The sequence below is a fragment of the Bipolaris oryzae genome (assembly GCF_000523455.1).
Source record: "Bipolaris oryzae ATCC 44560 unplaced genomic scaffold scaffold_4, whole genome shotgun sequence".
In the NCBI taxonomy this organism is placed as follows: Eukaryota; Fungi; Ascomycota; class Dothideomycetes; order Pleosporales; family Pleosporaceae; genus Bipolaris; species Bipolaris oryzae.
The window spans coordinates 139,754-164,409 of NW_006911280.1; the positions used below are offsets into that span (position 1 = coordinate 139,754).

General features: G+C 50.4%; 12 protein-coding genes across 12 annotated transcripts; 6 read left to right on the forward strand and 6 right to left on the reverse strand.

Moving 5' to 3' along the window:
- Positions 1 to 183: 183 nt before the first annotated feature.
- On the reverse strand, positions 184 to 5,637 carry COCMIDRAFT_32107 (uncharacterized protein; the record flags this gene model as incomplete). The annotated part of the gene is made up of 4 exons (XM_007684665.1): positions 184 to 3,502; positions 3,925 to 5,118; positions 5,166 to 5,286; positions 5,391 to 5,637. The coding sequence occupies 4 exons, from the start codon at positions 5,635 to 5,637 to the stop codon at positions 184 to 186; spliced, it is 4,881 nt and encodes a 1,626-aa protein (XP_007682855.1).
- An 835-nt stretch (positions 5,638 to 6,472) lies between these two features.
- COCMIDRAFT_81481 (uncharacterized protein) lies at positions 6,473 to 7,850 on the reverse strand (the record flags this gene model as incomplete). The annotated part of the gene is made up of 3 exons (XM_007684708.1): positions 6,473 to 6,686; positions 6,738 to 7,667; positions 7,717 to 7,850. The coding sequence occupies 3 exons, from the start codon at positions 7,848 to 7,850 to the stop codon at positions 6,473 to 6,475; spliced, it is 1,278 nt and encodes a 425-aa protein (XP_007682898.1).
- A 299-nt stretch (positions 7,851 to 8,149) lies between these two features.
- On the forward strand, positions 8,150 to 8,994 carry COCMIDRAFT_32110 (uncharacterized protein; the record flags this gene model as incomplete). Its single annotated transcript, XM_007684666.1, has 5 exons — positions 8,150 to 8,190; positions 8,242 to 8,267; positions 8,327 to 8,415; positions 8,481 to 8,883; positions 8,936 to 8,994. 5 exons carry the CDS (start codon positions 8,150 to 8,152, stop codon positions 8,992 to 8,994), a joined length of 618 nt encoding a protein of 205 aa, XP_007682856.1.
- A 445-nt stretch (positions 8,995 to 9,439) lies between these two features.
- Positions 9,440 to 10,079, reverse strand: COCMIDRAFT_81605 (uncharacterized protein; the record flags this gene model as incomplete). The annotated part of the gene is made up of 3 exons (XM_007684709.1): positions 9,440 to 9,544; positions 9,598 to 9,698; positions 9,761 to 10,079. 3 exons carry the CDS (start codon positions 10,077 to 10,079, stop codon positions 9,440 to 9,442), a joined length of 525 nt encoding a protein of 174 aa, XP_007682899.1.
- Positions 10,080 to 10,383: 304 nt separating this feature from the next.
- COCMIDRAFT_81302 (uncharacterized protein) lies at positions 10,384 to 12,527 on the forward strand (the record flags this gene model as incomplete). Its single annotated transcript, XM_007684710.1, has 3 exons — positions 10,384 to 10,849; positions 10,903 to 12,121; positions 12,173 to 12,527. 3 exons carry the CDS (start codon positions 10,384 to 10,386, stop codon positions 12,525 to 12,527), a joined length of 2,040 nt encoding a protein of 679 aa, XP_007682900.1.
- An 891-nt stretch (positions 12,528 to 13,418) lies between these two features.
- Positions 13,419 to 14,256, forward strand: COCMIDRAFT_744 (uncharacterized protein; the record flags this gene model as incomplete). The annotated part of the gene is made up of 3 exons (XM_007684613.1): positions 13,419 to 13,484; positions 13,574 to 13,732; positions 13,804 to 14,256. The coding sequence occupies 3 exons, from the start codon at positions 13,419 to 13,421 to the stop codon at positions 14,254 to 14,256; spliced, it is 678 nt and encodes a 225-aa protein (XP_007682803.1).
- Positions 14,257 to 14,479: 223 nt separating this feature from the next.
- COCMIDRAFT_81476 (uncharacterized protein) lies at positions 14,480 to 15,583 on the reverse strand (the record flags this gene model as incomplete). The annotated part of the gene is made up of 3 exons (XM_007684711.1): positions 14,480 to 14,702; positions 14,758 to 15,381; positions 15,432 to 15,583. The coding sequence occupies 3 exons, from the start codon at positions 15,581 to 15,583 to the stop codon at positions 14,480 to 14,482; spliced, it is 999 nt and encodes a 332-aa protein (XP_007682901.1).
- Positions 15,584 to 17,091: 1,508 nt separating this feature from the next.
- On the forward strand, positions 17,092 to 17,566 carry COCMIDRAFT_21908 (uncharacterized protein; the record flags this gene model as incomplete). The annotated part of the gene is made up of 3 exons (XM_007684633.1): positions 17,092 to 17,125; positions 17,172 to 17,191; positions 17,252 to 17,566. 3 exons carry the CDS (start codon positions 17,092 to 17,094, stop codon positions 17,564 to 17,566), a joined length of 369 nt encoding a protein of 122 aa, XP_007682823.1.
- Positions 17,567 to 17,859: 293 nt separating this feature from the next.
- Positions 17,860 to 18,960, forward strand: COCMIDRAFT_81672 (uncharacterized protein; the record flags this gene model as incomplete). The annotated part of the gene is made up of 2 exons (XM_007684712.1): positions 17,860 to 18,372; positions 18,427 to 18,960. 2 exons carry the CDS (start codon positions 17,860 to 17,862, stop codon positions 18,958 to 18,960), a joined length of 1,047 nt encoding a protein of 348 aa, XP_007682902.1.
- A 462-nt stretch (positions 18,961 to 19,422) lies between these two features.
- COCMIDRAFT_81401 (uncharacterized protein) lies at positions 19,423 to 20,244 on the reverse strand (the record flags this gene model as incomplete). Its single annotated transcript, XM_007684713.1, has 3 exons — positions 19,423 to 19,575; positions 19,628 to 19,963; positions 20,116 to 20,244. The coding sequence occupies 3 exons, from the start codon at positions 20,242 to 20,244 to the stop codon at positions 19,423 to 19,425; spliced, it is 618 nt and encodes a 205-aa protein (XP_007682903.1).
- A 223-nt stretch (positions 20,245 to 20,467) lies between these two features.
- Positions 20,468 to 22,090, forward strand: COCMIDRAFT_81513 (uncharacterized protein; the record flags this gene model as incomplete). Its single annotated transcript, XM_007684714.1, has 4 exons — positions 20,468 to 20,518; positions 20,573 to 20,648; positions 20,696 to 21,197; positions 21,520 to 22,090. 4 exons carry the CDS (start codon positions 20,468 to 20,470, stop codon positions 22,088 to 22,090), a joined length of 1,200 nt encoding a protein of 399 aa, XP_007682904.1.
- Positions 22,091 to 22,795: 705 nt separating this feature from the next.
- On the reverse strand, positions 22,796 to 24,638 carry COCMIDRAFT_81720 (uncharacterized protein; the record flags this gene model as incomplete). The annotated part of the gene is made up of 4 exons (XM_007684715.1): positions 22,796 to 23,429; positions 23,479 to 23,962; positions 24,010 to 24,457; positions 24,516 to 24,638. The coding sequence occupies 4 exons, from the start codon at positions 24,636 to 24,638 to the stop codon at positions 22,796 to 22,798; spliced, it is 1,689 nt and encodes a 562-aa protein (XP_007682905.1).
- Between the last annotated feature and the right edge of the window lie 18 nt (positions 24,639 to 24,656).

Here is a 24,656-nt window from a genome sequence, read left to right on the forward strand (position 1 = left end):
GGAATCAAACGTACTAAACATGAGATGTGTGAAAACTACTGGAAAATAAGACAATGGGATTGAAGCATAAACGGACTACAAAACCGCCACAAAAACTCCTCTACTATCTCTATTATTCCCGAGTCCGAAAGGGAAGTTTTGAAAGCAAACACATTACTGATCAGACAAACCAAATCCCCTCTTTCATCTAACAGGCAACTGATTCTGCCACTCCGGATCTACCTTACTCTGCTTGAAAAAGCTTTTACCCCTCAACCACTGCCTGTACGCCTTATACCGCTTCTTACTCGTATCTTCATCTTCCACATCCAGCGGATTCTCCTTAACCCTCAAAAACTCCTCAAACTCCTCAATATCCTCCTCGGGCGTCTGGAACTTGCTTCCAGATACCAGCGGATAATGATGGTGGTGATGGTGCTGGTGCAGGGGTGTGGGTGGAACATCGTTGTAGACGTGGGGGTAGGAATATGAAGGGGGGTGTGAAAAGGGAGTGCTGACGGATTGAGACGTCATGGGTCGGGCGTGGTGCGAAGTGAAAGAGCGCACCGATGCCACATCCGTGTCTAGTCGGGCTTGCTCAGACAGTGTGATTTGGATGCCGTCTTCGTCAAAGTCCTTGGGTGGCATGGCGCTAAATTCGGTGACGGAGAGATAGTCGTAGTATTCCATTGCGATGGGGTCGTCGGCGGTGGGGATATCGCTGCTGACGACTAAGGGGAGATTGAGTGGGTGTTCGACGTAGCGCGAATATTCATCTTCTTCAATCGGGGCGACCGATGGGTTCATGCTGTTTTCATAGAATTGACGCAGGGTCCATTGGTGGACTAGAGCTTTGTCGGCCGGCTTGAAGCCAGGCTTGAGTGTCGATGACAGGCCTGTGGAAGTGGAGGTCGAGTTGTTCATAGACTGGTAGGCCGATGATGTCGAAGCAGACATGTGTGTCTCAAAGTGAGGGTCTCGAAGAATAGATTGCCGGGCCCGCTGATCTGGATGGGGTACATTATGATGTAAGTTTCTCCCACGAGGCGTAGGGAAGCGATCGGGTCTAGATTCAGTCTCACTTGATGGGTCAATAATAGTGACCCCTTTCCGGGGCATTTTCTTTTCGTCTCTTCCTCCCGCATCAAGCTCTTGCTGTTTCTTTCGAGGAACAAATGGAGACATGTTTTCCTTTCGAGACGGATAAGTACCATCCCGTCCAGGCCGTGGCTTAGCCAGTCGAAAAGCAAATATCTTGAGGTAAGAAGATATGGCCAATGGCCGGTAGTATTCGAGCCAATAGTCGTCGCGGAAGCTGATAAAGTCAAAAGCAGTCTCTTCCGTCGGCCTTGCTGGCATGATCGAGGGTGGTAGCGCACGCTGTTGAAGATGAGAAAGAGTATACCAGTTGATATAATCTCGTCGGTTTCGATCCAGCACGGTTTGCGGGCTTTGGTGATGAAGGTAGTAATCAGTCGAAAGATCCCAAAGCATTGGCTGACCATGCGAATATGTGTAGTATCCAAGGAACAAATTGTAAGCTTCTTGTCGCTGCGAGTCCAGAAATGAGTTGTGATAGTATCGCTTGAAGCTTTCCACCATGTCGCGCGAGCTGCTTTGCCATTGGTTGATTTTTCGGTACGTAGCCATAGTATTAACAAGATGTGACCCGCCGTATTGAATGGCGATAGTATCGCCGTGGCCGTGGAACATTTGTGTAAATAGCTCGACGCAATCAGAATCATACTCTACAGTGTTTCCAGAAATGACGCCCAGCGCCTGTAGCTGACGGCCCAGGGCACGCTTTCCGATGACAAACTGCGCTGCATTTGTTCGATCCAAACAGTCAATACAGTTGGTTCGAGCGACACCGTTCTGTACCTGTGGCTCATCAAACTCACTGTCGCCATTCCGGAAGAACCCTGTCTTACGCATCACCTTCTCAGCAAGGTTCTCCAGGGTGCCTATGACGTCCTGTCCTCTCGTTTTCGCTGCTCTGGACATGTCGAATGCTTCATACAGAATCTTTTTATCCTTAGGTAGAGACTGATTCAGATAGTCAACGGCATGCTTGTATTCATGAAGCAACTTGGATTCCCTTGGAGTTCGTTCTCGAGCCTTGATCAAGTTGAGAACATAGATAGGAGCTCCATATCTTTCAAAAAGGTTGTCGAAATGCAAGGCCGCAGCGCTGTAGAAGGGGTCCACAAGATTAAGATCGATGTCAGGCTTGGGCGTGACACCGGTATTGTCTTGAGTCCAATATAGCGGTATGCTACCTCGATGTTGCACATAGGATGTGTAGTTGGGATTGGCATACAGCCTTGGCCCGGGTGCGTGGAAGGACGTTGTTGTCTGCTCAGATACAATCTGCTCAGTCTCAACATCATTTGCGACGTAACCTAGATCGTTCGTTCCGCGCTTCAGAAATCGAGCACCGGCGAAGAACCTCGATCTTCTCGCAATGATAGTAAGATATACCCGCCGGCCAAATACATCGAGAGAAGACTGGTCGACGTAACCGTGTATGATTGGATGACACCAATCGTACATGTTCTTCAAGGCATCGCGTGCGGGCTCAAGGAGATGGTGGTTCCAAACGAACATGTCCTGATAATCACGATCTGGGTTTGAGATGCCTTGATTCAACGCAGTGCGCTGTTGGATGATGTTTTGCTGTAAACTCCTTGTTATGTTGTAGGAATATGAAAAATAAAACGACCGCGTAAGGTCCATGTTGTTGAGAATCGACAAGAACCTTGCCTCTTCTGGATTCCGGTCCTTTTGGTATTTCGACGTTGACCCTGTCGTCAGAGGTATCATCTCCGTACCGTCGATCTGATAGATGTAGTGGCCACCTAGCATAGCTACTTGGGATCTCTTAGATATCAAGAGCATGTAGTAGGCCTCGGTAAAGCGGATGAATCCCAGCAAACCCCACGTGCTGCATTTCAGCTTCATGCCGCCTGTGGCTTTGTTGCCGTCTGCTATCGTATCTAGGAGCTGGTGCATCTCTCGCCGACTATACACTATATCATCTTCGAAGATGTTCAAGTGTCCTGGCGCAGCTGTTCGATCGATTTTCAAAACGCGAAATTGCCTGTCTGTGATATCGGCACCGATGAGGTAGAAGCGAGTACTGGTTTCGTAGAGAGAAAACTTGTGCATCCTCTTGATGCCGCTTTCTCCCACATTTTGGTAGGTCGCACCCTTGGCCTTGTGTACTGTGGATGGCGTTGCAGGTCCATGGAATGCTACGTTCACGTTTGGGTTCTCCTCTTCGCCGCCGAACTTTGTAGATGCAGACTCTCTTCGGGGCTTGCCATGACCGGGTAGCTTTTCCAGGTCAGCTTCTGGCTTGAAATTGTGGTCATGTTCAAGGGGCAAGGTCTGGGGGCTTCCAACTGCAGTTGGAGCTTTCTCGATGTCATCTAGCTTGTCCTGACTGACGCTTTCGTGTGATGTGGTTGCTCTGGAGGTTATTGAACTTGCCCGTTCTGGGGAACCTAGCTTTGACTTAGATCTCTCCATCATCAGCAATCAGTTGGTGGATAGAGTTCGGGGCGGTATAGCGAAAGGAAATGCTGTCATGTGGTCACGGCGTGCTGGTCAGAGACTCAAAGTACTAGCGGCGTGTGCGCATGATGCATGGTAGTCACAACCCAGACACGGAGCCTTCTTTCACAAGCCAATCATGATTCGAGGAAAGCTAAGACGAAACCTTTTTCCAGGTGCAGAGTCCCTTTGTAGACTGAAAGGGTTCCGACGTGTTGTTTTCCCCACTAGGTCCCAGCTCACAGAGGCTTGGCGCACGTCAATGCACCTATCAGCACGCCAACATGGTACCTCATGCCTTATCTGGATCTTGTCACAGCAGGGCTAGTAGATATGTTTAGGATAGATTAAACTCTATTATATATACCTATCTACAGCATAAAACTGAACTTGTTCCTCTTTCGCGCCATACTTCCACCCTCCTCCAGTGGCACGCCTGCGTATTCTGCATGCCCGTTGTCCTTCAACCTTCTATTCTCTTTGATTAACACCCATCTAAGCACCGCAGCGAGAATTCCAACGAGCAGCATGAATGCAGCGCATATACTCATGCCTTTGACATAGTACGGGCCATCTTGGTCAGGGAAAATGCTTGTACCGACCAACGGCCCGACTTGTCCAATGAGATTCAAAAGGGTCATTCCAGCACCCTTTTTGCTGTCACTTTCCTGATTGTTGACTGTCCACGTTACAATACATGTGATCGCACTGAAGAAGCCTGCTGCTGCAGGAAATAGGGCGATATAGCGAACCGTGGTATTGTCAGACTTGAGATAACCAGAAATCGCAATAGTGGCGTATCCGGCTGTGGCGAGCAAGGAGTGTAATATGATGAAGGTTGAGCGTGACTGCAGACGATCCGAGTAGTGTGCGGTGATAAGCACAGTTACAAAGGCGAACAGATACGGTGGTGCCGTCAAACCTTGCGCGGTAATCGACTCCCAGCCCATGTCTTTTATGACTGTGGGCAAGAAAACCGGCATTGAGGCAAATGCGACATTGCAAGAGAAGAACATAAACGCTGTCAGATAGGCCTTTGGGTCTTTCAGAGTCTGAAGCACCTCGCGGAAATCCAGACCTCCTCTTCTTCTTTGGCCTTGGTACTTTTCATCATCTTGGTCTTGGTCTTCTTTCTCCTTTTCCGATCTCAGTCTCATCACTGCAACCTCGCGCTGTCTTGGACTCAGCCACTTTACAAACCCCGGCCCGTCTGGGATGACGTCCCAGGCCCAGACAGCAACCAGGACAGACGGAAACCCCTCCACCAAGAATAATAATCGCCATGGGTTCAGCTGAGTATGTTCTCCGATCTTGGTGATGCCATAGGCCAAAGCGCCTGCAAATGATGCCGAAAGGGGGCTTGCACTGACAACGAGTCCGGTCCGAAAGGCAAGCTCACGTCGGCGATAAAAGAAAGACAGGTAGAACGGTATACCCGGAGCAAAGGCGGCTTCACTGAGACCAAGTAAAGCTCGCAACACAAAGAGAAAACCGAACGAGTTTGTAACCGCTTGGAGTGATGCTATGATGCCCCAGGACAGGACACACAAGGAGATGTAGACGTGTGGCGGTACGACGCGATACCTGTTTACGTTTAGCGATACACCAGTTTTGGGGTGAATTGTACGAACATTAATATCATCCATTCGAAGACAATGTAGGTGATATAAAAGGCCCACAGAAGCCACTCATACTGAGTAGGGCTGAGCTTCAAGTCTTCTGGGAGACCAGCTATGCGTGCATTACCAATGTCTGGCATTCTTCGTCAGCATGGATGCGGTTCAACCAATTCCCATCATACGCGCACCTGCTATGGAGATAGCCGCTGAATCTTTCTGGGTCTAGGATCTACTCACTCGACCGATCCAAGAAGGCCAACATGTAGAGGAAGGCCATGAACACGACTAACCTCCTATCCAGCTTCTTCAGAACTGTACGGTCCTCATCCGGGGTATAAAGTTCATAGCTTTGAACTGAATCGAGTGAGGGGCGACGCCCACCAGGTAGCAGGCCCTCGTCTTCTTCACCTTCCACTTCTTCTTTCGACACTGGCTCCTCGTGTAGGGTGATTGTTTGTAATTCGAACGAGTTTGGTTCATGCATTATAGATGGGCCATCGGAGGATTTTGAGGACCGAGTCGAGGGCGTAGCCTGGGGCGAACTGTCACTAGTGCTTGGAGATGATTGTTTAGGTCGCTGACGGGATGAAGAAGAAGACATGCTTGGCTTTGTTTGTGGTAGGAAGAGGGGTGTAAAGTCCAAAGAACGGATCACATTGAATAAGGAACGTGGCTTGCATAAGCCGACAGTTCCGAAATCTTATCGTCGCACGGGTTTGTAGATGCCAAAAGTGTGATCGAAATGACCGCAACCCTTGTCCTCGTGTTCTAGCGATGACGCTGCGGGGCCCGTGCAGCTACCCCACAGTTCAGGGTCACTTTCCCTGATCGACATTCGCGTCGCGCATTTCTTCAATACGCGTAAAGTTGTGAAATGCCATTCCGCATTTTCTGACGGTCCCCCTATATATTTGACGCCAGAACCTTCAACAAATACTTCGAAAATTGTCTTCGAGGAAATATTTGATGCTTTCCATCATCCCTTGCCAGACTTTTCTACTTACCAAGGATAATAGCATGTATATTTGTGCATGTATCAGCTGCATAACACTTCCTTCGCCCCTATAGTCAGAGATGAGCCCTAATGAGCACACCCGGTTCCATCCGGACTTGACTGTACCCATAAACATTGAGACATTCAAGCCTCTGCGAATAGATTTCAAACTGCGACTGTCTACGATTGCCATTCGAACGGCACAGAAACAAACATTTAAATGGTATAATCCAGATCGCATGTGGTGGGAGAGAGAGAGAGAAGGAAATAATTATATTCAAAATTCTTGAGGAGTGCCGATCCATTTTGGTCTGCCGAACTGCGTCTATTTTGGCAATTGCCAGTCCTTGTAGCTCCACTTCTCGGATACCGTATACTTCTTCTGCTTTGCGTACGGAATCTGTCTTCTGGCTTCGACTTTGCCCTGCAGCAGCATTGTCCTAAAACGGTCCTTGAGAAGATTTCCCTCTGGCTTGAGAAGACGAAGCGAATCTCTCAACTCGTCTGGAAGCACAACCTCGAGTGGAGCTTCTGGCAATCTGGGTAAAGTTAGTAACCAGCACGGTTCAAAAGTGAGGAAAGAATCTTACGGAGCCTTGCCAAACTGCTTTTTCCTGAGCTCGATCTCCTCGCCATCATCCTCTACTGCTTCGGCGTTCTGCTTCTCAAGAGCCTGGCGTACAGCAGCTCTTGCCCTCTCCTTTTCTTCAACACTCTTCGCTAGCCTTTTCACTTCTTGAAGTTGTTGTTCTTTTGCCTTCATCTTAGCCTCGTGCTTGGCTTTCCTTTCAGCCTCTTTCCTCTTCTTGATCTTGTTCCTCTGGGATATGGTTTTCCTCTCTGGCCTTTTCTTCTTTGCCTCCTTGTTCTCATTGTCACTGAAGCCTTCCCACTCACTTTCCCAAACGCTCTCTTCGCCAGAATCTGATTCCGTCTCGGCAGCAGCTCGTTCCATACGTTCAGCCTCTTCGCGGGCCTCTTCAAGACGCTTCTTCTCGGCCTCGACAACCTTGTCAGACTCGCGCATAAGCTCATTCTGCCAGTCTTCTAGTAGAGGGTTGTATGACTTTCCGCCAGTCGGTTTGCGGACTGCTGGGATGGGCTTGCCAGTCTTTGCTTGAGAGACAGGTGCGTGCTTGAGGGTCTTTGGCTCCACTTTTGGCTTCTTCTTTTCCAGATATTCAAATCTAGGATCCTCCTTGACTTCTTGTACCGCCCATGGGTCATATACAGCGTCACTGGTTTGCACTACATCCTTCTTGACCTGTTCGCCGCCATAGGCAATGGCTCTTAACCTGTCGTATTCCTTGCTTGAGACCTTAGCCTTCTTTCTCTTGCCATCATCGGCAATGTCCGAGAGACGTTTCCTGGTTGAGACGGCGGGAACGGCAGAGCGTTGGGCGAGGATCTCATCGACCTTGAGAGGCTTGTGGCGCTTCGCGATAGACTTTTTGATCTCGGCAGATCCAAGGGTATCGACTGCGAAGAGTTCGTCGGCAGTCTTTTCCGCAATGACACCACTACTATCTGTTAGCACAATGCAGCGGCTGTGGCCAGCACGAGACATACCCTTGGATTATCTGCTCTCGTACTTCTTCAAGGCCAGACTGGATTTGCGTGACATCGACATTCTTGCGCCAAGCCTTCTTGCCCTTGCGACTAGGCTGCTTGTGCTGCGCCGGTGCGGCTCCTGAGTCTGCCATTGTGTCCTTCGCGTAGTTTTGCGGGCAAGCCGTGGGGTTGTTGGCTGTCGCAAAAAGTTCGAGCCAAAATTCCGACCAACGCACGCACGGACATCCTGGCAAGACCCACCCGGCACCCCTGCGCCTCTCGGTAGTCGGTGTTGGCCAGAGTACAGGGTGCAAGGCCTCCAGTTGGACCAGCCCTCCTTTCCGGACACCGCACTTCGCCAAGATACAGAACTCGGAGCCCTGATTGCTGTGTACACGCCTAGTCTTTCGCTTTTGTCTTCCTCTCTGGCCTCTCTCCCATATCCTTCGTCATGGCGCAAGCGGGGTATTCGAATCCGCTGAAGAAGTTCAAGTGAGGTGTCCTCCGCAACGCACATGTACCCTGTATACTGATTGCCTGTAGGCTTGTGTTCTTGGGTGAACAGAGCGGTATGGCATGCTTCATTCCCACGCAAACATCCGCCCATGTATACTGACCGCATGTCTAGTCGGCAAGACATCTTTGATTACCCGGTTCATGTACGACTCGTTCGACAATACCTACCAAGCGACCATTGGCATCGACTTTCTGAGCAAGGTGCGCTCCCCACCCCCATGACACCAAGGCGTGCTCTCTAGAAAATTCCTGACTGGAGCCTCCAGACCATGTACCTTGAAGATCGAACAGTCCGCCTACAGCTGTGGGATACTGCTGGACAAGAACGATTCCGCTCGCTGATTCCCTCGTACATCCGCGACTCTAGCGTAGCCGTAGTTGTCTACGACATCACCAACAAGAAGACGTTTGAGAACACAAGGAAGTGGGTAGACGACGTGCGAGGTGAGCGAGGCAACGATGTTATTATTGTGCTTGTAGGAAACAAGACGGATTTGAACGACAAGCGCGAGGTCACCACAGCCCAGGGCGAGGAGGAGGCCAAGAAGAACAACTTGATGTTTATCGAAACTAGCGCAAAGGTTGGGCACAATGTCAAGGCATTGTTCAAGAGAATTGCGCAGGCATTACCGGGCATGGAGGGCGAGGGCCAACAAGGGCAGAGTCAGAGTATGTTGCAAAGTCGGCACGTGAACAAGTGCCATGCTAATCCGCTTGGCAGTGATCGATGTGAACATCAACCCCAGCCAGCCCGCACAGGAAAACTCATGCTCATGTTAGAAATGTCACGACCCATTCACCAATCGACCTTGGTTCATTCGCTCACAGCATTCTCTTTTTTTGTCTTGTTCTCATTATCTGGGGGTTTCTTGCGAGTCTGCGCAAGTCATTATCAGCAAGGCGTTTGGACATAGGCTGCATGCATCTTTAACGTCGGAAACGTGTATTCTGTAATATACCAGGGCGTATCCGTGCGTGCCATGGCATGACGTCAATGGAGCGACGCCCGGCGCTGTGGGATTATGTATAAGCACTCGAAGCCCGCCCATGCCAACCAATTGTGCTATCCAGGTGCATCGTGCTGAACCGGAACGCCAACCGTGAGATGGACCGCATGGCGCCATTACATATACAAGAATATTACATGGGGTCGTGATCAGATGGAGAGGGGTTCCATGAAAGCTTGCTGAATTTTGATCAAAGTACTAGTGTCGAAAGCGACGTTTTACTCGAGATCGCCTGCTGAGCCCGCCTCAGACGGTGTCTTGCTGCCGCCGACCGGGATTGAAGTGTCCACGGCGATCATCTCGGCTAGGATGTCTAGAACCGGCTGTGTAGTGTTAGCAAAAATCCGAGCGCACAAGGTGGCGAAAAGGAATCTACCTTGGGGACAGTCTTGTCGTAAATGTTGATCAGTTCCCTGGGGTTAGGGTAGACCTTCAATGCGCGATAGAAGCACAGCGCAGCCTCCACGTTATCCGCACCTGGCATACAATTAGCACCACACCCCGCCAAGACCACGACCGTGACCACAATGACTGCATACCCTTTTGCACCATTCCCTCTCCTTGGGCAACCTCTTGCATAAAGTATGCCTCGACCTCCTCGGGGTCCTTGGGGAAGCCCTCATCGTTTGCGCGCTCGACCGCCTCCCGGATGGCCTTCTTCTGCTCGGCGCCCTGTGCTTCGGCCTCCTCCTTGGCCTGGCGCTCTGTCCGCTTCGACTCCTTCTTGAGCTGCTTGCGGAAATTGGGGTCGTTTCGTCGCTTGTAGTCGAAGTAGGCGGCATATGCGAGGAGGCCTGTGATGATGGTGCCGGCGCTAATAGCCGCAATGGTGGAAGGTTTTAATGACGAGTTGGACATGATGGCGGCCGAATGCGTGGGATTGGAGAGCGCTTGGTGGCGGAGAAGGCTCGGCGGTACACCTTGGAAATGGAGGAGGGATGGCGGTGGTGCGTGAGTGTGTGGTGTTCAACTTTTTCTCCAAGTTCAGGGAAGGCACGATCCGACATGGTGGAGGGTCCGAGCTCACACGCTCGCCGCGGCCCCATGCACGGCATGCATGATGCACTTGCGCTTACCTGTCACGACCACCTCGACTAATACCTCTACTACTACTACTACTACTTCTGCTGCTGCCACTGCTGCTGCCATCCCCCAAGGCAGCATGTCGGAAAAGCAAAAGGGCATCTCCCTCCGCAAGAAGCGGGGGGACAAGAGCAAAAAGGCCCCGCCCGTCATCAGCGCGCCGCGTCAGATTAGCGCGCCTATGCCCGTGGCCGTCGCTCCATCTTCACTGCCAGGTTCAGGACGCCCTTCGAACGAATCCAGCAGATCTAGGACGAGACAAGATGTTCCGCCTCCGCCTCCGCAAGCAAACCCACAGCGGCCTGATAAGACGGCCGCTTTGGTTAAGAGGAGGTACTCGCAAAAGGTCACGACGAACCCTCCCGACTTCAGGGACAGAGCGCCTATGCCTCAGATGCCTGTACAGTACCGGCAGGAAAGGGAGCCGAGCCAGACGAGAGAGCCCAGGCAGCAAGGCATGTCGAACGCGCCTAATGGGTCCAATGGACGGGCTTTGCAGGTCGACCCCCGCGCACTCAGAGACCCCAACTTGAAAGTAGAACAATGTGAGACGCACATATTGAGGAAATACGTACAATAAAGTGTTGACCGCATTCAGATGTATCCACCATTCTCGCAGATGCCTCCGAAGCCGACATCAACCGCTACCAAGACGAATTACGCAAGACCAAGCACCGCACTTCCCTCGATCTCCAGCACAATGTATACCAGAACCGCACACAGTTTATCAAGATCAGTAAAGAGGCGGAGAAGCTCAAGGGCGAAATGCGAACACTGCGCCAGTTAATGTCCGACTTGACCACCACGCTCGAGCAGACAGCATCAGCCACTGGCGCAAACAACGACGCTGCAAGCAACAGGAGAGCTAACAGAAGCTCTATTGGCGACCTCAACCAGCTGCGAGCAGGCCAATTGCAGCAGTTGTACAGAGATGTCGAAGGCTCGCAGAAGTACCTACCTCCGATACCCGGACGATACATAGTATGGAAGTCAGGGAAATGGTTCGAACTAGACTCTGCAACTTTAAAAGCAAGAAGACGAGTCAGGCTGCTCCTGCTGAACGACCACCTTCTGATTGCGACAGAAAAGAAGGCCCGCAACGATGTCCCCGGGCAGCGTGAGGGCAATCGAACAAACATGGAATTTACTGCGCAGCGATGTTTTCCATTACTAGACACCCATGTCACAAGGACGCCAGAAGAGCGCATCATTATCCGTGCAGGCGCGGAATCATTTACTTATGATACCAAGAAAGAAGATAGTGGGGACAAGTCCGCTTTTGTTGCAACCTTCCGTAAAACTAAGGATGACTTGCGCAAGAGTCAAGAAGCCGATGTGCAAGAAAAAGAACGGACCCAGGACTCGTACAGCCACTTGCTCTCTCGTGACCCTGCGCTCATGAACAGGACAGAGCTTCTCGACAATCTTTCTGATGGAATCAACAACGAGCAAGCCAACACATTTATGGACGTAGATGGCCAGAAGCGAAATGTCCGTTGGGTGGAAAGCCAATTGGATGACTTGGACATTGAGATTGCGCTGCAGCATTTCGAGGAAGCAGTGGTAAAAGTCGATCGACTCAAGTCACTTGCGAAGAACATCCGTGGCAACGAAATGGCAAAGGCCATTGTAACATACAAGGTTAATGAGCGCGCTGCTAAGTTAGCAAACGTGCTGGTCAAACACATGGTAGAGCACAACAACTGGTTCTCCTCTGTCCGACAGCACGTCAGCTGGGTCGTTCAACTAGGTTTCGAAGACAGAGCGCGCGAAGATTATCTTGAGGCTCGCGGTAACCTCATCAAAACTCGCTCACGGTTCGTTTCCTCCCTCCCTTTCATGATCTGTCGGCTAATGCTTCTTCACAGTCAATGCGTCTTCGAAGGCAACCTACCAGACTACATCTTCCAAATTTCATACATCTACTTCACCATTATCAAAAATACGGTCGACATGTTCCAGCGCTGTTTCCCCCAACAACTCATGTCTGCCTGTGTGAAATGGGCTAAAGAACATATTGACCAGTTCAACGTGCTGCTCAAGCGGCAGCTGAGCAGTGTGGAGGAGGGCGGGAACGTGTGGAACGAATGTCTGAGGTTGGCGCATGAACATGCAGAGATGCTGAGGGATGTTGGGTTGGATTTTACAGAGTTGGTGGGAAGGGGGATTGGGGAAGAGGAAGGAGAGGATGCAAAGGCGCCGGTGGGGTTGGGTGTGTCGTAGATGTTTTGGGAATCGTGTAAATAGCGTAATGGGACACATGAGATGTATCGCATGTTGTGAACTTGGTCTTGGTGCGGCTGGCATCATTTCCAAGGTAAGGTGCGACAAACGAGGGTTCGGTTGAACTTCAGCGCGAACAGTGCATAGCTTCGTGTACCACGGAATCTTTTGTCAACGACAAGTGCTGAATTTCAAGCAGTAGGGATGTCTGAGCCAAACTCTCTTAGAGTTAAATGCATATATACGTTTAAAGGAATTGCTATACTCTAGTAAAGGCTCAATCACCAATCCATGTTTCGGTAAGTATCTAGGTTCAGGCGCAAGCATGAAGTCTATAAAGTTGATGAATGTGGATGAGGATATGTCACTCTAATCATTTGGCACTCCTGGATATCATATCGTGCTCGTGTGACAATTTTACTTTACATGCGATAGAAGAGACGCCGTTGTTGCAATAGCTAGAACACATAATTGAACAACACCGTCTGTTCCCAACATTTCTTACCCTCTAGTATAATTTGATCTATAAAAATTACTCAAAACATAGTTTTTGGGTTCCGGTCTAGCCGTGTCGCAATGACAGCCTACTGACAGTCCGCCACTAGTCGCAATCGCCTATATCTTCGCCTACCTTCACTTTCACTTTAACATTATTCGACGTCACCTTATAGAAAAAATTTAAAAGCCTGCAAAATACCGCGCTAATCGTAACTGCACGTCACGTGTGGTTACTGAGCTGTGGGAGTCTGCCTTCACTAGGGATATAAGGACGACTGTGAGACTTCCCTTGCCCGTCACCTCACTTGCTCAAAGACTGTACTCTCAACCTTGATACAGTGAGCTACGCACCCCATCACCAAATACCCACGACACAATTCAACAATATTGAAAATGCCTTCCGACATCGAGAACATCACCTACCTGTATCAGGTCTTGACCCACGATGGCCCCCCGACTGTAAGTTTTACCATTTCCTCTGCAGAAGTGAGAAGGCATCTGTCAACAGTCGTAAGTTAGGCACAAAGAATACCGCTGATTTGCAACAGATCGACTGGGACGCCGTCAGTGCTGCCCTTGATCTGAACAAGGGCGCAGTGACGAAGCGCTGGTCCCGCCTCAAGTCAGCCATGGAGAAACAACAAACGCCCAGCAGCTCTTCGTATTCCTTCCTCTGGCTCTGTGTCAAGCACAGCACCCGTACGAATGTAAGTTATGCATCTTCCTTACATATCTCGTCAACACCGCAAGAAAAAGAAAATCACTAACAACAACATAGCCTATCAACTGGGACGTCATCGCCACCGCCTGTAACACTACGACTGGCGCAGCATCTAAGCGCTATTCTCGTATGAAACTGGCGTTTGAGAGAGGTGACACTGTACCTACTTCTCCCGCTAAGGCTTCTCCTACTAAGGCCAAGGTTGCTCGCAAGCCCGCTATCAAGGACGAACCTAAGGATTCTGGGAATTTCAAGGCATCGCCCAACGCAAAGCGCAAGCGTTCAGCTCTCAAGACCACCGGTGTTCTTGACGATGGAGATGAAGATTCGGATGTTAAACCAAAGCGTGGTAAGCGCAATATGGCCAAGAAAGTGGCCGTCAAGGAAGAGCAAGAGGGTAGTGATGTGTTCTTCAGCGCTGAAGAGCCCACTGAAGCCTTCACTGAAGCAGCGGGTGTGAAATCGGAAGAGCATGATGAATTGCTTCCTGCCGATGACTTGTGCGTTTGAATCAGGCTGACTAGAGGGAAAGAGATTTGGGTGATACGGATGGAATCTGGAAGGAGTGAGAGGTTTCCAGGGCATTATGAATGGTATCAAGGTTTCTTGTAGGCGAACAAGGGGTTGGTTTTGTACGGGATATTGGCATTCGAAGTGCTCTGAGTACCTAACTATCTCGGCCACCCCCTAACAAATTCATGATTTCACATTTTCATTTTCACTTTCCATGAGCCTACGGTGTCAGAACCAACTTTCCAGTAGTCTTACGGCCCTCAATATCCTCAGTTGCCCTTACGATATCCTTCAAAGGATAAACATCGTGAATCTTAACATTCAGTCCATCCTTCTCAATGAACTTCCACAGCTCATTCGATGCTTCTAGAACTTCCTCGCGCGTAGCAAGGTAGTTGAAGAGTGTGGGTCGGACGAGCTTGATGTTCTTTGCTGCAAGACGGCTACCAGGTACATCAGTCACTGTTTCCACAAAGAGGACGAAAAAGGCAAACTTACCCAAGAGAAAAACCTTCCACGGGTCCAGAAGCGTTACCAAACGAAACCATAGTACCCTTCCTCCTCACCACCGCAAGTGAGCTGTCGAATGTAGCCTTGCCGACAGAATCAAAAACCGCATGTACACCCTCACCTCCCGTGATCTCCAGGACCTTCTTCACGAAAATATCTCTGTCTTCCTCATAGTACTCAAGCAAAACCTCAGCACCATTCTCCTTGGCTAGATTCCTCTTCTCCTCTGTGCTAGCCGTCGCAATGACCCTTGCGCCAATCGCCTTGAGCAATTGACACAGCCATAATCCGACACCACCGGCTGCAGCTGTGACAAGGATCCAGTCGCCCTTTTGCACAGCGTGTGCCTCGCGGATAAGAGTTACCGCAGTTAGCGCTTGGAGTAAGGAAGCAGCAGCCGTCTTGGTTGGAATGGAATCAGGCAAAGGAACCGTGGTCTTCGCTGGCGCGGCAACGTATTCCGCATAGGCTGATTGACCCATATAGGCTACTCGCGCACCCACTTTGAGGTCGGCGGGTGTATTGGGGCCGGTTGCAGCGACGATGCCAGCGCCTTCACGCCCGAGAATGTAGGGGAAGTGGGTCGGCTTGTAGACACCTGAGCGGAAGTATCTAGACACGATATGAGCGGCAATCTTGCGGAGATACCATGATCAACTCACGTATCAATGTAGTTGATACCAATGAACTCATTCTTAACCAGTACCTCTCCCTCTTTGGGCTCAGGAACTGGCACATCATTATATTGCAACACATCCGTTCCACCGGTCTTCTCGATATACACTGCCTTCATCGTCTTCGGTATGGACGCCATAGTTCTAAACCCGGTTATCCTCGGACTCACGTGCGCACTGATAGCTGCGAGTCTCGTCGCTGGTGCTGTCTGTCTGAAAAGCAATTGGGCAGGGCGCACAGCTTGCGGCGCAAAAATCATAAATTGGAATTTGGAATTGATGAAGTCCCGGATGCTTGGTTTTTATCTTGGAGGGATAAGCGTTGGGGGATAAATACATACACGGCGGCAGTGCTGCTTGCCCCGCCCCCCACACCCCGCTCCCTGCAACTATCACGTCACGTCACGGTGCGATTGTCTTATTCAGAAATATTTGTTGGATTAGGGAATTGAGGCGACTGGTATACGAATGGAGGTTAGTATGGTGAATCATCTCCTGACATGTAGTACTTGTCAGCGTTGCATGTCACTTGAAGGGCGTATGGAGTTGCCGGTTGGAGGGGAGGTGGGGGAGACCCACGCCGATTTCGCTCGTGGAGTATTGTAAGCAAACAACGCCACAGATTGTCTTGAAGCTCGGTTCGCAGAAGAAACAACGTCTCTGTAAACTGGAGACATTACATGAAGTGGGGTATTTTTGTCAAAGACAATTCTTGTTGTTTTTGTCTTATCGCCTTACGTTGCGCTCGCACGATTCTCGGGGTTTTCACTGCGATACTATGATCTTTTTTGGAACTAGTTGGGTAAGATCGATATTGACAAGATTTGTATTTCTAATAAATCAGGAGCCATTTCTAGCCGTTCTCCCGAGTTGTCACACCGGTGGCAACCAAGAAGCTCATGCAAAGAACCTCTACATCTACACAAACATACACGAGGTAGTTGAAGTGTTAGCATGAATCGTATCTGAGACATATATGTAAGCTTTCCTGGGCTAAATTTTTGAGATTAACCTGTTTTCCTTTCTGAAAAGGGCACTTCAGTCGAAGTACCATCTGAACTACGCGGTCTCAATCAGAATACCATGCAGTGTCATGAAAGGATTGTGTTTTCTCAGAAACAATCCGTACATTCAGGCAGGCTTCAGGTTGCGACATCTCCTTCTCATGTCCATATATGCTTCTGTCTTTATCTCAACTGTGGCGTTTGTGTTGCGCCCTGTCCTTGTGATGAGCTTAGCTTTACAAAAGGTTATTCTAGTTTCATTCTATCTATAGTTTCCTTTCATATTGTCAAGAGTTGTACACGGGTGAGGCGAGTATTGCCATGAAATCTACTAGACCATACCTCTAACCGAAGCTCGTCTACGCTTCTTACGTTCGGCACAATCTCCAAATATGGAGAGACATTGCAAGTAGCAAACTTGTAATGGATCACGACATTGTCTACAATGTCACTTTACAGTACTTATAATCAAAGGGTTGACCATTTTACTCAAACCAATATTTAAACTTCTTACTTCACGACTATTAAAGTCATACGAAGACTCGGTATCTATCATTTCATCTCATACTCTGTTCCTGCAGCATCTAGAACGGACTCGTAGCCCTAGCGCAAACATTGGAGGACAACTTCATACAAACTTCACGATGGTTACAGACAAGGTAGAAGGCAGTGTCACAGGTGAGACTTATGCTCTGCGCAACCTGCCCATACTGACATATAATAGCAAAATATACTCCAGCTATGGTATGTTTACGTTCTCATATACTTAATGATTAGCAAGCGGTCGCTGACGCAAGAACATAGCCTGAAGGTCGTGTCCCACATCAGGTTGCCTGTATCGAAGAACGCGTAACCCTCGAAGAACGTAAAAACCTTCAAGAGCGCAAAAACCACGAAGAACGTATAAACCTCGAAGACCCCAACATCCACGAAGACCCCAGCATTCTTGAAGAATCCAAAGTCCACGAAGAAAAAAATAAGACAGAGCTGAGGACTGCGCCTCACAAAGAGCTTAGTGATGATGACGATGTCAACTGGAAGGAAAGTTACGAAGGGCTATGGGACGTTATGTCGTGGACTGTGTGGATCACTATCATCGTGATAGCAATTAGAGTGTAAATTTCCATAGCCAGTTCGTAGACAAAGACTAGAGTAGGGTACGTCGAGACGTCACGAAATTCTTACGTAGACACGCGCTCGCTTGTGCCACCAACCCATCACCTCGCGTGTCAAGAACCAAGGCTTACCAGCCTCCGCTACGTCATCGCTTCACACATGCAAATTGGGCAAAACCACCATGTCCTAATTGCGCATTCTCCACTCTCCAAACTAACAAATAAGTACATTCTTGCAACCGTATTCTTAAAAAAATTGGCATCGTCAAAAACATTTATTGTACTCCGCTTTTCAAGATGGGCGCATTCCTATCTTCCGTCATCGCGCCTATCGCCCTCCCACTAGGCTCCTTCCTCGCCATACCCATGTTCAGCTCGTGGTCTACGGGCTTAAACCTCATATTCCTCTCTGTCGCATGGACAACAATCGCGGCATCTTATTCGCCTCTACAACTGGAACTCGTTGCTCCCTTCATCCTGCGACTATCACTGTACATCATACCCAGCCTTATCTTTCTTATCTTCGACATTGGTGTGCCTAGTCTTGCGGTTGAATTCAAGAGCCAGGGGAAATGGGGGATCCCAAGTAACCAAAGGGGTGGTGCAAGGGCAGTGAGAAGGGTAGTAGCGTGGAGTTGTGCCAATGTACTGCTTACGGTTGCGCTGCAAGCGGGTATTGAGTTTCTTGTGACGGATGTGTTCCAAATGAGGAGTCTACTACGCATCAAGGGAAGTAGATGGGGGCTCAATCACTTGCCGAATCCTTGGACCATGGTAAAGCATGGCAGCATTGCTTTTGTGACGCGAAACGTGAGTTGGCTTTTCCGTGTTCTGCGAGTCAGCTTTTACTAACAGTCAAGTTAGATCCTCCAATACTATATCCATACTCACCTCCTGCATTCACCCGCTGGTGGAGCTCTGTCAACACTCCACCAAAACTGGCACCACAGTATCCGGATTCCTTACTCTTTCGTGGCAAACTACGATCATCCAATCTGCCATCTTTTGCACCGTTTTCTTCCTTTGTACCTCCCTGCAATCGCATTGCGGATGCACATATTGACCTATCTCATCATGGTTGGACTCTTCAGTCTCGAAGAGACATTTGTGTACTCTGGCTACAACGTCTTACCGTCAACCATCATGTTAAGGGGCATGGCACGTCGTGCTGATGCGCATATGATGAGTGAGGGGGAAGGAAACTATGGGTGTTTGGGTGTGTTAGACTGGTGTCATGGAACAACTTTGGGCAAGGATGTGGTGGAAGACCTCAAGGCAGAAATGGAAAAGCACAACGTAGAAGCCAAGGCAGGAAAGGCTATGGACGAAGCAGGGAATGCAGCAAACGGGCTTGCCAGTAGACTTGGAAGATCCAAAAAAGGTAAAGGAAGGAAGTGAATTGCACATCAACACAAGGTGGGACACGGAAAGGGGCAGTGCAATTGGCGCAATTGGTCCTTGAGGCATGTGTTCAGGTCGGTTGTGGTCGCTTCTGATACCTTTACGTCATAATCGGATGGAGCTTTTGTGGTAGCCGGCGCAGTCATCGGTCGAACAATGTCAATGTCTGTAACTCTATTTCATGCATCAGTACTCGATTACCGCCCTGTATGTACCGCGCCAATTGAACGCCCAACTATGACATCACGCAAGCGGAGACCAAATGTTCACTTCTGGACCGTCTCAGATTCGCTTGCTCGTTATAAAGTCTTATGGTAAATGCCTTGGCGGTATCCTCCATGAAAAAAATTGGCTGCCCTGCCGCTGCGGTTCTTGATCCTCGCTAGTACGGCTGCAGTATGCCGAAGTCATCTTTCATCCCATGCACTGAACGCCGAATGCCCGATCGTTATCCGTCGCTTAGAAGACCATCGCGTGAGGCCTGTCTGAGCTGCGGAGACTGAAGCTGGCACTAAGGTAGTCCGCAAGGTGGGCTTCCTTCTTGATGGTGGCCAGGAGGGCCTTGTCGATGGCCTTCTGGTCCTCGACACGGTCCTTGGAGGTCTCCTTCTTCTGTTGCGATTGTTAGTATCGCCGCATTAAAGCGCTCGTCGTAGTTACGCACCTCGGGCTTCTCGCCCTGCTTGAAGAAAGCGTCCTCGCCAGGCTTGTGGGGGGCCTTGTCCTTGGTGAAGTAGCCGTCTTCGCTGGCCTTCTCAATAACCTTCTCGTCTACGCCTGCAAGGTCGACCTTGGTGGAGGTAGCGATGACATAGCGGGCGTTTACTCGGCGGAGGGGAACACCGTTAACTTTGAAGGGACCGGTAACAAGGAGAACACCCTGGGCAAGGTGCTTGAGGACAACGACGCGCTTGCCGCGGAAGCGGCCAGCAAGGAGGATGACGACGGTACCGGGCTGGAGAGACTGGCGGACCTTTGCAGGGCGGACAGTCTTGCGGGCCTTTGGTCGCAGTTAGCGGAGCTCCAGAAGATGCTCTATTCTCCCAAGTTCCACAATGGCGCACCCGCTGCACGCAGGCACATTGATTCGTTTCCCGTCTCTTTGCAATTCTCCGCTTTGCCTTGACGCTCCCGGTTCTATCGCGAACGTACCTTCTTGGGGACGGCAACGTCCTCAGCAGGGTAGTACTTGCTGGCCTTCTGGCTGTGGTGCGGTATCGACCTCTCCCCCTTGGAGAACTTCTTGGTGGTGGGCTTCGTGTCCTCTTGTGTGGCCGCCATTTCGTTTCGCTGTGGTCGTTAGTGCTGGTCGGTGGTGATGGCGATGGTCGGAATTTCGTGAAATCCTCCAGTGTGTGCCAAGCTGTCCAATCGATACGCGTGACCGGGCCGAGCATTGTTCCGGGGCGCTCGGAGCTTCCCGCCGCGTCGCCGCCAGCTCCACCGAAGTGGCCTGGGAAGCTCGAACATCATTGTCCCCAGCATCACAAACACCACCCCAAACATGTCCATTCAGCCACTGATCACCTTCAAGGCCGGCCAGTGCGAGCTCACGGTAAGCTGGATCGAGGTGTGCCAATGACATTACTTGTACTAATCGCACATCCAGCGCCGAGATGGCAACCAGCAGACGGTCAAGCCAATCCCGACACCTGGTTACGTCTACCTTTACCAGGGAGAAGACGGTTTGTGCGCAGCGACATCACCCCGTGCATCAGACTGACGGTGCCAGAATTCGTGCACTTTTGCTGGCGGCCCCGCGACAGGCCCCTTGACCAGTCCGAGCTTGACCTCATCATGATCCCCGGCGACGGCTCCTTCCTTCCATACACTGGCAAAGAGTCAGCAGAAGACTCAGACAATCTGAGATCACCTACCGATGGCCGCATCTACGTCCTCAAGTTCTCGTCGAGTTCACAGCGCTACCTCTTCTGGTTACAATCCAAGTCGGAACACCCACGTGGCGCCGCATGGTTCAGCGAGCGTGATCAAAAGATTGGTCAGATCGTTGATCTGCTGCTGACTGGCGAGGAAATTGATGTGCAGGCTGAACTCGCCGGTCTCTCTGACCCGCACGGCGGCAACGACGAAGACGAGACGATGGAAGACGTAGACCATTCATCTAGCCGAAACCGCCACGGTAGTACCGGAGGCGCTGGAGCGGATGCTACCGGTGGAGACATCCGAGAGGAGGGCGAAGAGTCCCGTGAAGGAGGTGCTGATGGCGGCAGAGCGTAGGTTCCGTCTACTTGTAATTATATGCGGCGTTGTGGCGTAGTGGAATCACTGAAAGCAACCGAAACTACTGTGGAAGACCATACCAGAGTCCCAATGTAGAGAAGAAAAAAACTCGAAAGGACATTCTGTCACGATACGGCGTTTGGGAAGAAGCATAAGCCCAACCAAGAACATGGGATATTGGCACTGGCTGCTCATGTAACAACAATAGAAAAATAAGCATCATGCTACGTCTTCCACCGGCCACGCCACGGCGCCCGCTCTATTTCTCTCTCTTGAGCTTCAGCATCCTGAGATATCGAGCTAATATTTCGACAGAGCCGCGTCAGGCGATGTCTCGGCAATTGTCTCCAACTTCATGGACTCGCTCAAAGGCAGCAACATGGGCGGCGGTAGCAGCAGCTCGCGCCAACAAGGTTCCGGCGCACCCTTCACCACGCTCCTCGATCTCCTCTGGCCGTCGCACACCGTCCCCACCGTCCAAAACGCATCCGATGACATCATCGACGCTCTCTGCGCCCAACTCCCCACCACGCCATTCCTCCTCGAAGCCGAAGTCGAAGATGTCGACCAAATTGATCCAAACTCTGAGACTGCCCAAATGGCTATCCAGACACTTAGCCGCGAGGAGAAAATCGACGTCCTCACCAGGATTCTGCGCGCGCCGCAGTTAAGGGCTGCGCTAGGTAGTCTGACTGAAGCACTTAAGACGGGTGCGTTGCCGACTGTTAGTCAAGCTCTGAAGGTTGATGTTGAGAATGGGGGTTACATGAGGGGCGGCGCTATGCCACTGGGTGGCGGAGATGCGGTCAAGGCGTTTTTGGATGGTGTCAAGAAGACGGTGGAGAAGGAGAAGAAGAAGGGAGGTGATGAGATGGATACGAGCTAGATGTCGCCCCGTATAGATGTGGTGGTGGTGGTGGTGAATGGGGGAGGTTTGATATGACTTCATGCTGTATGATGACTGCATATGACTTATGGTAGATATTAGAAGAATGGGACCGGCATGTCAGTCAGTACTTGGAGAAACTACATCAGTATCTTATCTTTTCAAATACTTGGTTTTGTCAGGATGTCTGGTTTATGATACTGACTCCCGTTTATGATACTCTGACAAAAGTTCTAGATTAGTACAAGATAATAAATACGCACACCCGTCAACTGTACCACACATGTGGCACAGTTGATTTTGTGAAGGGTGCAGGGGAAAACCTGGAGAAAGTCGTAACACATGACGGATGACTCGAGTGAGCGAGAAATACGAAGGGCGGCTAGGAGTCATCAACACGAAGGACGAATCAGGAAAATGTAAAAGCTGTGGTGACAGTAGCACGACGCTCATAACAGGTTGTCAAACATCCATTCACCAAAGTCCAGAAAACACGCAGACGCAAGGGAAGGGTTTGGACCAAGGCATAGATAATTGACCATGATGCCTATGATCATACTGAATATTGTAAATTTGAAAATGGCTAGTGCAACGACAACCCCCTTCCCCATGATGTGAACACCGTGCCATCAAACTCCATGCCACCAAATGCTCAAACAAACAGAAAAGGACGCTACAAACACTTGTACTACTAATATCGCTGCACTAGTAGCTTCGTCCGAACAAGATCCACTGCTTGGCTGGAGTCGTGCACGTGGGGTTGATGCACTTGGTCTTGCCAGGCTCAATACCCTCGGGCTGGTCGAAAGGAATGCACAAACTCTTCGCGCCCATGGCAGGAGCTTGCTTGTCTTCAGCGACACCATCACCCAACGCTGTCCTGGCGCTCTTGGCCTTGACTTCATCCTCGCACTTGTCACCCTCACAGTGAGGAACGAGAACAACGTTCTTGGCATTAAGAGTGGGAACGAAGTCGTCCCAGTTAGTGAGCTGTACGCGGTGGCTGCGGAAGGTCTTGTCAGCCTTTTCGAACATGTCATTTTGGATCTGCTCGAGCAGCTTGGGAACTTCTTGTGTGAGGTCATCGACGTTGATGGTACCACGTGCAGCATCCTTGTCGTCGATGTCGCGGCGCGAGGTGGTGACGACGCCCTTCTCAGCATCCTTGGGACCGAACTCGATTCGCAGAGGGATACCCTTGAGTTCCCAGTCGTTGAACTTCCAGCCAGGGGAGTAACCCTCACGGTAGTCGGTCTCAACGCGAACGCCTGCGTCTTTCAAGTCATCTGAAATCTTCTTGACCTTGCTGTAAAGGCTCTCCTTATCTTCGGCAGACATCCTACTACAGTTAGTCACACGTTTCTTAAGGACGCGTGGGTAAAACATACTTGGCTGTAACACCAACAGGGATAACGACAACCTGGATTTCAGCCACCCGAGGAGGGATGACCAAACCCCGGTTATCACCGTGAGTCAGAATCATGACACCGATTGAGCGGGTAGTCAGACCCCATGAGTTTTGCCAGACGTGGACGTGCTCTGACTTGCCGGACTCCTTCGCATGAGGGTCCTCGACTGTGATGTTGAACATCTTTGAGAAATGCTGTCCCAGGCAATGGGAAGTTGCAGCCTGAATACCACGGCCTGTTGCAGGAATGAAACCTTCAATGGTTGTGGTGTAGTCGGCTCCAGGGAACTTCTCATTCACGGTCTTGGTACCCTTGACGACAGGAACGGCGAGCAAGTTTTGGTAGACATCAGAGTACCAGTCCAAAATTTGCAGAACCTCTGCACCAGCCTCTTCTTTTGTAAGATGCGCAGTGTGACCTTCTTGCCAGAGGAACTCGCGTGATCGGATGAAAGGCATAGGGTCTAAACAGAGATTAGATAATGTCAAGGATCATGCTTCGCAAACATACGCTTGAACTCCCACCGAACGACGTTGTTCCATTGGTTAAGCTTCAGGGGCAGGTCGCGATGGGACTGGATCTTGCGAGCGAAGTAAGGGTACATGGCGGTCTCGGAGGTAGGGCGCACAGCGACAGGCTTCTCGAGGTCAGACTTGCCACCTTTTGTGACCCAGGCGACCTCAGCAGCAAAACCCTCAACGTGCTCCTTTTCCCTCTCCAAGTTGTCTGCGCTAATGAAGATTGGAAAGTAGGCGTTCCTGACTTTGAGTGTCTTGATCTGCGCGTCGAACCAAGACTTGATGTTCTCCCAGATTGCGTACGAGGAGGGTTCAAGAATGTAGCATCCGGCAACATCATAGTATGAGATCATCTGACCCTTGGTAATGACCTGCTGGTACCATTCTCCAAGATCAACCTCTTTCGCGACATCGATACCGATGAGCGCTGATCCCTCAATCTGTTGCAGTGTCAACATGGCGAAAACTCCAATCGCAGCTCCAATCGGGGGGTCGGACCTTCTTCTTTTGTTGCTGAGGTTTCTTAGCAGCCTTTTGGGGGTTGCCGTCCTTCTTGCTCTTCTTGGTCTCGGAAATGGAAAGATCCTTCATCTGACCGTCGGCTGCCGTAGCTTCAGCCATATTGGGTCTGTTGTAGGC